We start from the raw sequence: 13621 nt of genomic DNA, 5'->3' as shown, positions 1-13621 counted from the left end.
GCATCTGACCAATCACCAGATCGGTCGAAAAACTTAATCGATTACCGAAACAAATACGAGAGAATTAAACATAAACGGCCCCCCAAATTCGATGACGACCAAAAGCATATCAAAACGGACACGAATTGGACAATGGAACGTTAGAACTCTAAGAGAACCATCTAGGTTAGCACAGTTCGAGGCGGAGATGGAAAAACTCCACATTGCAATAGCTGGAATCAGCGAGATGAGGTGGGCTGGCAGTGGGGAAACAACAACATCAGATAGCAATCTAGTCCTACACAGTGGCAACAGCGACGGCAGCAGATATGGAGTGGGAATTTTCGTGTCCAAGCGCATAAAGAAGGCACTGGTTTCCTGGGAACCCATCTCTGATAGAATCATAACCGCTAGGTTCAGATGTAGAGCTAGATACATAAACATTACTCAATGCTATGCCCCGGCGGAAGACGCAAACGACGACACCAAGGACGACTTCTATGCTGCCCTTACAGCAACCCTCAACAAGCTACGGCAAGGTGACATTAACATCCTCATGGGTGACTTCAATGCAAAAATTGGCCCCAACAACACCGGACTAGGATCTGTCATGGGCCAGCATGGAACTGGGAGTATCAGGATACCCTCTGCACCCCAGAATGTAAGAGAAATCGTGAATGCAATAAAGAAGCTGAAGCACAACATGGCAGCTGGCGAAGACAACATACCAGCCGAATTGCTTCAAGTTGACACCCAACTGATGGCTGAAATATTGCATCCACATTTCTCATGCATATGGGAAGGCGAGACGGTGCCAGCCTCCTGGAAAAGCGGAATCATTGTGAAGCTTCCCAAAAAAGGCGACCTTAGTGACTGAAACAACTGGAGAGGGATAACACTGCTCAACACCAGCTACAAGATCTTAGCTACACTTCTGAACGAACGCCTCCAGGAAAAAATTGAGCCAACAATTCGAGACGAAGAGGCAGGCTTCAGACCACACAGGAGTTGCGAAGACCAGGCAAATACACTACGCATAATAACCGAGCAAGCTGTGGAATGGAGAGCCCCGCTTTACCTCCTGTTCATCGACTTCAAGAAGGCAATTGACTCAGTTGAAAGAGCAGCAATATGGCGAGCACGTGCAAGAAAACGAGTACCTGCAAATCTCATCGCCATCATCAAATCGATGTATGAGGATGCCAATCTGGCGGTACTCAACAATGGAAAAACTAGTGCACCTTTCGGCAAGGATGCCCGCTGTCACCACTCCTCTTCAACAACGTAGTCGACGAGTTAATGAGCGAAGTATGCTCTTCCAAGCGCGGAATTACGTGGAACCTCACCAGACACCTTGAGGACTTGGACTACGCAGACGACATCTGTCTCATAACGCACAGACTCGACGACATACAGAGGAAAAGTGACGACCTCGTCAGGATAGCCAGCAGCGTAGGGCTCGAGATAAACATAGCGAAAACAAAAGCTATGCGCTTCCACCACTCTAGGAAACATCAACATAAATGGGAACCCAATCGAGTTCATTACCAGTTTCCCATACCTCGGCACCATCATATCCAACAGTGGTGGAGTGGATGATGATGTCTCCAGTCGTTTTGGCAAAGCCCGCTCAGCATTTGGGAGATCATACCGCATATGGAGAGACCGACAAATCAGCCGACGAACAAAGCTCAGGATCTACAATGCGTGTGTGAAATCCATACTGCACCATAATACTATAGTGAGACATGGCTCGCCACGAAGAAAATAACGCAGAAGCTACAGGCTTTCAGCAACAAATGTCTGAGAGTCATATGTTGGGTATTTTGGCCAAACAGAATAGCCAATAGGCGCGTTACAGACGAGTCCCGATTCACATACAAATAAGGAAGAAAAAATGGATGTGGATAGGGCACGCTCTCAGAAGAAACCCGAGTAGCATAGTGAGGATGGCACTAGACTGGAACCCCCAAGGAAGCAGGCGAGTAGGAAGGCCAAGAGCAACCTGGAGAAGAACCGCTCACTAAGAACTAGCCCAAATAAACACCACATGGGCAAGTGCTAAACAGAAACAGGAATTAAAAAAAAAAAAAAAAAAAAACGGTATTTAACGAGTGGGAGGAAGCGTTTCTGATCCTATTAAGTTTGTTTAGCCACAGCAATATGAGAACTTCAGTTCGACGTAGTATCATCTATGAAGTCATGCGTTCAGAAGCGCTTTATTGTGAACTGTCTTACGCGCACACATTAAATTCCTTAAGCCTTTAGCTATCATAAGCTAAACATTTTTAAGTCCATATGAAATACGTTTCGGACACAGGCCGACTTACTCCAATCAGATCGCCATGTCGCGCACTGCCCTTAGCTCATCCCTTATTATTTATTAATTAATATTTATTTATTTATTTATTAATTAATTATTATTAATTAAGACAATTATCAAGTAGTCTCTAAGAATTGCCCTTGATTTTATTGGACGCCACAATGGTAAATATATGCGCAATGGTATTGTAAGCATTTTTACCTGCAGCGAGAATATCTTGGCTACCATGCTAAAAAATTCATAAGTGCAACCCTCTGGGCTCATAATACATAAACCTCAAGAAGGAAGACGCCTGTGTAGCCAGCACTGCTCTCGTTGGGCGCTCCAGGCCCGACACGATTAGTCACCTGTGACGATCTTATAAACGTCTTTTGAAGCACCGCAATCATATTTTTCACCATTTCTTTACACCAATCCACACGATCCTTTTTTTGAGCGATTGTCAAATTGTGCGGCATCCAACGAGAACAAACCTTTTTTACGGCCAGGTGTTCATGCAATATCGAATGTATGCTGGTGGGAGAAATGCATAGGCATGCCTCTATCTGTAGGTATGTTACATGACGGTCTTGCATTATCAGTTCCGTACGGCATCGATGTTTTCTGGCACAACTGTTGTTTTTGGACGACCTTCATGGAACTCGTATTTGAGCGAGCGTCGGCCACGATTAAATTCGTTGTACCAGCTTTTCACAATGCTATAGGATGGTGCTTCATAGCCAAACAAATTTTAGTTAATCGATACACTCTTGTCGTGATAATCCACGTCGAAAGTTGTGAAAAATGAACGCACGAAAATGTTCACGAGTTAATTTCATATTTTGGCCCAGATGAATTTTTTTCCCAGTAAATAAAACCATTCTCGATTAAATGGTATTATTTTCTTATTTCTTCAGTCTACCTTTTGAATAATTTACTCATATTGTTGTTGTTATTGAAAATACAATAACACTTTTTTTCATCGAAAAGAGAATAAAATTCTCTCTTTAAAAAAATATATTGCTGTTCGAATTAATAGTGGTTTGGGCTTAAAGACTAGTTGATTTGTCCGTCGGTAAGAACATCGGAAACTATTAAAACGAGAAAATTGAAATTAAACATGCAGACTCTAGTGATACTAATGCTGCGCAAGTTTGTTATATAACCTTGCCACTCTACCGGCCACAAACAGCGCAAAACTACGACACCTGCAGTTTTTATAGTGTTTTAATATTTTCTCATTTTTTAATACTTTTCTAATTTTTTACAAAAAAACGGCCGCATCCGCACTTTTAAAAAATGTTTCGATTTTTTTTCGTTTTACTATTTGTCTAGCCAATTTGTATCGGTATTCCGAAAACATTTTGGCCTGAAACGCAGCGGCTAAAAACCATCGAAAACATAAAAAAAAATTTTGATTTTTTTTCCTATATGGCCAATAAATTTCCTAATAGTTTAGTTATGGTTATTTGATAGTCGAGGAACTCGTCTATAGCGGTCTCTTGATTTTTATTGATTAATACATTTAAAATTTATTAAAAGGCTTACCACGAAGTTGCCTGGATGGGGGAGCTCTTTCAGACAGAACATCATCTTGCGGCGAAGTATATGATCCACTCAAATTGTACATTTTACCTTTAGATAAAAAAAATTTGTTTATTACATACATACATACCAGGAATATAATTATAAATTAAATGGATTTTATTTAAGCAAAGGACCGAGATAGAAATGTTTGGTATTATCGATGAGCTCCTGCGCTAATTTTTATTTATAATACCTATACAAAGGGTATACCATGTTAATCAGATGTTTTCTACGCAATGGAGAACAAAATTGGCAGCCATATATGTATGCATTACGAGATTTTATTGTTGTAATTTTAAAAACAATATTTATATTATATTATATAATAATAATTCGGCTTTGAGTCGACACCGCGCACGGCGGCGCTTATGTTCTTATCTCTGAAGCTTGATCGACATAACAAAGTACAACAATATTTGTATTTCTAAAGCTTGCCCTACTACCCAAGACTAATGACCTAGGCTTACGGCTATATTTTCTGTTTCATAAATTTCTGCTGTGTGATTGTAACTACGCCCCTTCTAAGCCGAAGGCTTTCCACAGACTTTTTATAGTTGACAAATCTATTTGAAAGCGGATCTTAAGTAATAAATAAAGTTCGATATTTTGCCAACTTGGTCTTGCGTTAAACCATCGAAGGAATGTTAGATCTGTGCATCTGGATGATCCATGAATTTCGTTAACCCTGTTGATTCTCCTTGTCATGGGTTCGCAGCAAGGTTCCGGAAATGATCGTAGCTAACTTAGAAAACATCTTATCTTTATTGTAGCCGACTACTTGTTGACGATGATGTTGGCTTAACTGATTGACCATCCAAATGGCGTGTGATTGCAGATATTATTCCGTTCTTCGTTTTATTAACCAAGTACAAAAATAGTTAGTAGTTAATACATTTATATATTTTAATTCCCTCTTCTATGCTACATAGGATGTAGTTTCAGTTTTAATACAAAAATTAAGTCTAAAAATTTCTTTTAGTGATATTAGTAAAAGGCTTATTGATTGCAAGTATTAATGTTATTTAGTTGAACATATTGAGAAAAGGGTTAAGATAACTTTAGTAATTTTTTTTATCAGGAATTCGAATTCAAATCTAACTAGAGTGCACTCACTAAATACAACACTCACTCGCTATACTGAGATCATGTTGTTTTGTTTTGGCTTTTTTTTTTATGGTACTTCAAGGAAATATTTCTGGTTGCGTGGATCTTAACTTTTTAAAACCATTCGTGTCTAGCATTTCATCACGTACTTTAAACTGTTAAAAAAAAAAGGTCGCGGAAATAATAAAATATTTTTAAAAGATAAATGTAATGATAATGTCATGTTTGTATTCTGCTTACCTGGCGATGGTCACACAAGGAAAGGTAGTATCACTTAAAAAGTAAAGATAATGATATTCGACGAACATAGCGTAGATTATCTGTATAAACGACCCTCCATTTTATGAGGACCGTTGTCCCGAGGTCTGCTTTCATTATTTCTTTCTTATACCGTGGGGTTGGTTTATTTCCCAAGCGATTGTTTTGTTTTACCAAGACGGTTTCTCCTACCTCAAAGGTTCTGTGTCGTCTTGTCATGTTTTCTCTTCATAGCTGTTTTTCTTGAGCTTCATTAACTATTTCTACTATTTCGCTTGTCATTTAGGGAGGAGTTCAATAAATAGTGTCGATCGGTCTGTTATTAGTGACTGAATGCACAGTTTTATTTAGTAGTATTGTATTTTATTGTTGCCTAAAGATTTAGGTTGATGCCACTTTCAAGTTTCAGGCATCGAGCTATTTTTAAAAGCGTGCTGTGTGTGTGTTTCCACCTGTCCGTTTGACAAACTATGAAGTGGTGGTGTGTTCGCTATCTCAACATTGAAACGACTTATTAAAAGTGACTTGATCGACTCGGAGTTTATCGACGGCTCATTGTTACAAAATACTGTCTTTAAATGGGGAAGTTCATTAATTGCATAATTTCAGGTTCTAAATCCGTTATCGAGAGCCAATGGGTTGCACAATAGCGAATGGCAAGTTTATCAATACATGTCAGAAAGAAGTTCCTGTCCATGGAAAATATATCAATATGCAATGTCTCGCCTACATGCTTTTTAACAAACCAAGCAGTTAGCTACAAAACTATCGACTAATTGTGAAATTTTAGGGAAAAAGAAGTATTGAAGCATTTGTTATACATTCTCCTGTGCTGTCCTAAGCGCTCTGTTTGCTCCATAGATACTATTTCCCCTTGCTCGGCTTTATTAAAACGATTTTCATAGTGTCGGGTAGTTGTTGCTGGAAACTCAAACACAATACTATTTTGAATGATACCCTGTACAGTTAATTCGCAGTGTATTGCATTCACAACACCCGGCTTAGCCACATCACGAATTCTTCCGAGTAAAGTCTCTTTGTTTAGAAATTGTATTATATGCCTTGATATGCTCCCGAAAATAACAAAAGTTCGAGTTTAGTCTGCGGTGCCCCTTATCTATTATTATTAGGTTTCTGAGGCAATTAACCGGCTTGTCGATAGTTTCGATTGTATAAGTCGATGAAATTTCGCTATGTATTGTTGCCATGTCTGACTGGGGCTCGTTTTCTATAATATAAAAAGCCTGCCTGGATAGTGCATCGGCAACATAGTTCTCATTCTTTTTCTTATAGAAAATTGTATGCATAATGTTCGTCATTAAACACCTTCCATCTCTTGATTTTTGCATTTCGATTCCTATCTGACACGGCGTACGTTAACGGTTGATAATCTGTAAAAATGTTTAATGTCTTGCCACCATATAGATAGTTCCTAAGATATTTTAAAGCCCAAGCGATGGCCAAAAGCTCCCGTTCACTTGTTGCAAAATTAAACTGTCTATCCTGTAAAGTTCTCGAAGTTATTGGAACAGGCTTGCCATCCTGTGATAAGACTGCACCCAGACCAAAAGCCGAAGCGTCTGTAGTTATGTCAAACGGTTTTCTATAATCGGAATACAATAACATTACAATTTTTAAATAAAGAACATTTTGAAGTTTCTCAAAAGCAGAAAATTGTTTTTCATCGAAAGAAATTGGTATCTTTTTAGGCTGGCTTGCAGAAACTTTTCAGTTTTCTCCCTTCAGAATTAAAGTCAGCGGTCTAGCAATAGAGGCAAAGTATTTAATAACTTGCTAGGCCCTAGAACGATCGAACGCTAAACAGATTATTGGGTTGAATATATTTCTGAATAGTTACTTTGCTAGGACTGGTTGTGTACCTCCACTAGATACCGTAGATCCGAGATACTCGACCCTTTCCTTGATGAAAGTCGGCTAATCGGTCTCTAAGCATTGTGTGAAATTTATTAGATATTTGACTTGGTACCACGATATCCTTGTATGCAATTTTTTAAAGCCCCGGTGTCAATCAATAATTTTATGGTTCTCCCTGCTATCTTTCTTTCTATGTACGGTAGCAGCGATTTGTGGCTAAAAAATAAACATGATCGTAACTAATTAGTTCGTGGAAAAAAGTTTTTTTTGCAAATCGATAGAAAAATGATAAAATATCAAAACATTTCTCAAAAGTGTGGGCGTGGTAGTTTTGTGCGGTTTGTGGGCGTTAGAGTGGGCGTAATAATAATAATATATATTTTTTTTTATATGGTCGGAAACGCTTCCTAATGCCTGTTACATACTTTTCAACGAATCTAGTATACTCTTTTACACTACGAGTAACGGATATAACAAAACCATTAATGTACATTTGTTGTTTATATAAAATATTTTATCTAAAAGTATGTACGTTAATGTTTTCTTACATTGCCTGCTATATTTTTGATTTATGTAAAAAGGAAAGGCACACTTTAATCAAACGGTTCTTACGTAAAGCAAAAGACGTAAACGCTAGAAGTTATTTAGTTATTTCCATTTTGAAACTAGAAATTTTTTCAGATATGGGTTTGTATTTTGCAAGAATGTAACACATTATTAAAAATATTCATAAATATTTAATTTCAATTTTATTATGAATTTTTCTTTTCTTTTCGTTTCTTTTTTTTTTTTTGTTAACATTATTAACAAGAGAGAACGCTATAGTCGAGTCTCCGACTATCTGATACCCGTTACTCAGATAGTGGAAGGGAGGAGAGTCTTAAACACAGTTTTTGGCGGTTTGTAGGCGTTATAGTGGGCGTGGCAGAAAGTTTTTTGGCAAATCGATAGAAATTTACAAGACCAATACGAAAATGAAAAATTTTAAAACCTTTTTCAAAAGTGTGGGCGTAGCAGCTTTGGGCGGTTTGTGGGCGTTAGAGTGGGCGTGGCAAAAAATTTTTTTGGTAAATCGATAGAAAATTACAAGACTAATACAAAAATGAAAAAATATCAAAACATTTTTCAAAAGTGTGGCCGTGGCAGATTTGGGCGGTTTGTGGGCGTTAGAGTGGGCGTGGCAGCATGAATCGACAAACTTGCGCTGCGTCTATGTCTCTGGAGTCTGTATGCTTAATCCAACTTTCTATCTTTTGTAGTTCCTGAAATCACAGCGTTCATACGGACGGACAGACGGACATGGTCATATCGACTCGGCTATTGGTCCTGATCAAGAATATATATACTTTATATGGTCGGAAACGCTTCCTTCTGCCTGTTACATACTTTTCAACGAATCTAGTATACCCTTTTACTGTACGAGTAACGGTTATAATCTAATATAATCTAATAATCTAAAATCTAATATACATAGTTATGTTTGTACATTATCTATATATTGCAGATGGTTGCATTTCCTCCTCCAACAAGGCTACTAATACTGAAATTCAGACGTATTGTATTTTAACAAAATAAAAAATAAAATATTAATTGACTGTGGTATACTCTTCGGGAACACTTCCTTTACTTAAATTAGAATACAATAAACATTTTCCTAATAATTAATTCGGATAATTATCCAGAAACCATCCCCAGTACCGTTTACGAAAGTATTGTAATATATGTAAATGTTCTGGAATACTTGTTTCGGAATACATTTCAAATAATACATTTATTTGTTATATATTGTTATATATATATAGTGACATATTCACATAGCCAGTACATGTGACTATGCTGAATATGCAGATCCCACGATATAAACACTTGCACCCGGAGTAAGCGATGCCGCTCTCCCTACATACAAACACATACTACCACAAGCGGGAGAGCTTGCTCCCATCCTGAATAAATGTAAACTAAGGGCCTCATAAGAAATATTTTATCACCTGAATCAGTCTTAAGCTGAGAGTTAATAAATAAAGTCTTGAAAAATACTTTTCTTCGATCTTTTTATTTAATATTCTTAGCGTTGTCTTTAGTCAGCGGGACGAGACAATAATTCGGCTCAGTGTAATTAAAAACATTTTACTGGCGCAGTCGGTAGGATACAAAAAAGTATCCGAAAAAAAGAACCTCGATTGGAAAATAAATTAAATTTTATAATCCGGTTTATAATCCAATTCGGTTGTCCAAAAAACAAAGTGGAAGTGAAACAAAAACTAAACAAAACCATTAAGTCCAAAGGCAACTAGAAGTTAAAACCAATACAATAAACAAATTTAAATTTAATTTAAAAAAACGTTGACTCTTAAATAATTAAAAACAAAAATAATAAAAATAAACCAAATAAATATTATTTTTGTGTACTGAAACAAACTTAAAAAGTTACAATAAACAAATTTAAATTTAATTTAAACAACCTTTTTACTCTTCAATAAGTAAAAACAAAACAAAAAATAAGTAAGAACAAAACAAAAATAAATAAATAAAACCAAATAAATTTTTTTTTTGTTGTGTACTTAAACAAAATTAAAATTTACAATAACAATGTCGCAACCAAATATTGCCGCACCTCAAATCGTGGTACTAAGCGATAACAACCTTGCCGAAGCCCGTCGGCAACTAAAAGATGTCATGCCATTCAAAGGAGATCTAGAAACCCTCTACACCTTTGTCAGCAGAGTGGACTACGTAATTTCACTCTACCCAACTAGTGATGTGCGACAACAGAGGATCCTACTTGGAGCCATCGAAAGGAACTTGGACGGCCAAGTAACAAGATCTTTGGGGCTTCCGTACATCGAAGATTGGCCTACCCTCAAATCTAGACTCATCGCAGAATTTAAACCCCAAACACCGAACTACAAACTACTGGAGAACTTCCGGGAGACACCTTACAGAGGAAACCTAAGAACATTCTGCGAAGTAGCAGAAAGACGACGTCAATTGCTGATTTCGAAATTACACCTAGAAGGTAACCATTCGGATTTTTTAATTTATGTTCATGCTATTAGAGACTCTATCAAAATACTAATAAGAAAACTACCAATACAATTATTTACTATTTTGGTTCATCATGATATTGCAGACTTAAGATCTTTAATTACAAAATGAGGGATTTATGAAGAACTTATTAATTTTGAACTGAATAAAAATCCTGAAAATCGGAATAAAAACTCAAATCCTAATCAGAATTCTAAAACACACAAATTTAATACTAATAATACCCAAACTCAATATCGACCAAGGCATCCACAATATCCTCAACCCTTCCAACCTAATTTTAATCAATACATGCAACAATTTAGACCCACCTATACCCAGCAGATACCCAACAACCAACCTATGTGGCACGCACCTAATTATTTTGGACCAAACCCATACATGAACCCACAACCAATTATTCACAAAACCCCTTTTCCACAACATTCCAATAAAACCCAAAATCCTCAAACAGCAAATTTTAGGGGAAACACAAACCCTCAACTACAACAACCCTCCACATCTAAGACCATCGGACAGCGAACAATCGAAAATGTCGATTGACGAATCGAGATTTCAAGACGCGCACGAATACGAACAGTTTCAACCAAATTGTTATGAACAGCAGTATTATGACCTCAATCAATACCATGGGTTCGTTAATGAAGACCAAAAATATGTACAACCCGTCCAAATAAATGACAAACAAAATCCAAACGAAAATTTTCGGTTAACAGGTTGCACAGGTTGCACCTACAAATGCCTTATAGATACAGATACAGGATCCACAATAAATATGATCAATAGAAATATATTTTGTCTTCCTATTCAAAATACTAGATGTGAATTTGTAACATCAAATGGCTCAATTACGTTGAACAATTTGGTTATGTTACCCAAAAATAGTATTTTTAAAACAAATGAACAATTTTATGTACACAATTTTTCTAATAATTACGATATGTTAATTGGCAGAAAATTGTTGAAAATGCGCAATCATTTATAAATTACAAAAATGCTACAGTTACCCTTTTCGATAAAACATACAAATTAATTACTTCAGAATCAGGAAGAAACCAAAATTTTTACATTCAAAAGACACCAGAACCAATTAAAAATTCAGGTCAGGAACCAATAAATAAAATAGATTTTTCACTGTTTCGATTAGACCATCTAAATCAGGAGGAAACCTTAAAGCTGAAAGGTTTGTTAAATAAATTTAAAAGTCTTCAATATAAAGAAGGAGACAAGCTAACATTTACAAATACCATTAAACACGTATTAAACACAACACACAACTCCCCAATTTATTCAAAACAGTACCCACTTGCTCAAACGCACGAAATTGAAGTCGAAACCCAAGTACAGGAAATGCTTAATCAGGGTTTAATTAGAGAAAGTAATTCACCATACAATAGTCCTACCTGGGTAGCACCAAAAAAAACGGATGCTTCTGGCAAAATTAAATATAGAGTAGTAATTGATTACAGAAAAATCAATGAAATAACTATTCCCGACAGATACCCAATACCGAACATGGACGAAATCCTTGGTAAATTAGGAAAATGTCAATATTTACAACTATAGATTTGGCAAAAGGGTTTCATCAAATCGAAATGGACCCAGAATCAATATATGTATTGCTATATATAATAAGCAACAACTACAAAGATATTTATACCCGTTACTCGTAGAGTAATAGGGTATACTAGATTCGAAAAGTATGTAACAGGCAGAAGGAAGCCTTTCCGACCATATAAAGTATATGTATTCTTGATCAGGATTAATAGTCGAGTCGATCTGGCCATGTCCGTCTGTCTGTCTGTCCGTCCGTATGAACGCTGAGATCTCAGGAACTACAAAAGCTAGAAAGTTTAGATTAGGCATACAGACTCCATAACATAGACGTACGCGGGAATTTACAGCTCGCTGCAGCACTGATACTTGCCTGGATCTTCCGATGAAAGCTTTGATATTATTGATAAAACTGTGCGATTCACCCTTTCGATCTGTCCGTTTTCTCGGGGAACACCGCTTTCCTTCATATGCTTTGCAGTGCGCACTGGGTTGCCAAAAACTACCGACCTTTGTAGGGACAAGCCATATGAACTTCGTGAGTGAATCTACCATCGCAAATATGTATTTATATTGCTTTCCAGTTGCATCCATGGGACCAAGATGATCAACATGCAACGTATGAAGTGGCTGATCACCTTTGTCGATACAATATAGAAGTCCTATCTTTTTTCCAATCTTCTTCTTAAAAATAATGCATCTTACGCAGTTGCTTACAACCTGCTAAACCTTTTGCTCTAGATGAGGAATCCAATAGGATTGCTGAACACCATGGACCGTTTTTTGAAGAGCAAAGTGACCTGCGTTGTGGGCGTCAACAATAACATATTTTTCCCTCGCTTTCGGAATTACAAGAAGATCACTGCCTTTCACCTCCTTATATACAAGTCCACCTTTTATCTTATATCCCTCGTAAGAACCGCTGGCGAGAATTTCCGTAATTGCTTTTATCATTTCATTTTTTCCTTGCGCATTTTTAATACGAGCTGCAATTTCCATGGACGAGAGCATAACACGGTTGTGATATCGACTAAGTCAACTTGCTTTGATCGTTCGGCGATGTTCAAATGCAAACTCGAATTTCTGCAGATAAATAATCCACTGCGTTACTGCTCTTGGCACATCCGTCTTCTGGTGGGTTTGCTTGAATGCAGCGCAATCTGTTATTAATTTGAATGGTGTTCCCAGCAAATAGTGTCTGAATTTCTTATCCGCTAGATACACGGCTTTTGCTTCGAGAATGTAACTGTGTTGGCGAGACTCAACTTCGGTTGTCTTCTTGCTCCAATACTGGATTGGGTGAAGTCTGCAATCCGACTTGCATTAATACCGCTGCAAATGCGTCTTTCGATGCGTCCGTGTGTAACTCGTTTTTGGCTCCTCTGGTGTACAGTTTCGAAACAGGCTCCTTTGTCAGCGCATACTTTAGCCTCTGAAATGCTTTCATCTGAGGATCAGCCATTTCAAAACGAACATCTTTTCGCAGCAGATCCGTTAATGGGCGTGCAAACTGTGAATAGTTGAACACAAATTTTCTGAAAAATCCGCCCAATCCCAAAAAAGCTTGTACTGCTCTGACGTTCTTCGGCACCGAAAATTTGCTAACTTCTGCAGTTTTCTCTTGCCCAGGCCACAAATATACGTTTTCGATGTTATGGCCCAAGAAGGAAATCTTTGTCTGCAAGAATTGAAATTTTCGCCACTTGATCTTCAAAAAAAACTAGTGCCATCTTTTCCAAACAGTGCTTTGCAGTCTCGGCGTGAATTATTATATCATCCATATATAAGTCTAGAGCATCCTTGTTCATCAGCTCCTGAATAATGTGGTTCACATAGCGAATAAAAACAGCCGGCTAGTTTCGAAATCCAAACGGCGGTCTGTTGAATTCGTAGAGTCCTGATTTGGTGATAAATTCA

General features: G+C 37.3%; 1 protein-coding gene across 12 annotated transcripts in view; it reads right to left on the bottom strand.

Annotated features, from left to right (window-relative positions):
• LOC120457837 (sialin) overlaps positions 1 to 13621 on the bottom strand; it is a 91227-nt gene that overhangs the window by 46365 nt on the left and 31241 nt on the right. For 5 of the 12 annotated variants that reach the window (XR_005617098.1, XM_039645350.1, XM_039645343.1 and 2 more), the window contains 2 exons: positions 5213 to 7321; positions 3830 to 3916 (listed from right to left, as the gene is read on the bottom strand). Coding sequence is in view for 11 of the 12 variants with exons in the window: in XM_039645350.1 (XP_039501284.1) it covers positions 3830 to 3911 (82 nt within the window). In the remaining variant the exon portion in view is untranslated. Of the gene's footprint in view, positions 1 to 3829; positions 3917 to 4997; positions 5110 to 5212; positions 7322 to 13621 lie in introns of those variants that run through there. The other 7 variants (XM_039645341.1, XM_039645346.1, XM_039645345.1 and 4 more) reach the window with 3 other exon arrangements.

The sequence above is a fragment of the Drosophila santomea genome, unplaced genomic scaffold (genome assembly GCF_016746245.2).
Source record: "Drosophila santomea strain STO CAGO 1482 unplaced genomic scaffold, Prin_Dsan_1.1 Segkk83_quiver_pilon_scaf, whole genome shotgun sequence".
NCBI lineage: Eukaryota > Metazoa > Arthropoda > Insecta > Diptera > Drosophilidae > Drosophila > Drosophila santomea.
Note: the sequence above shows the minus strand (reverse complement) of the source record. Positions and strands in the feature narration are given on the sequence as shown.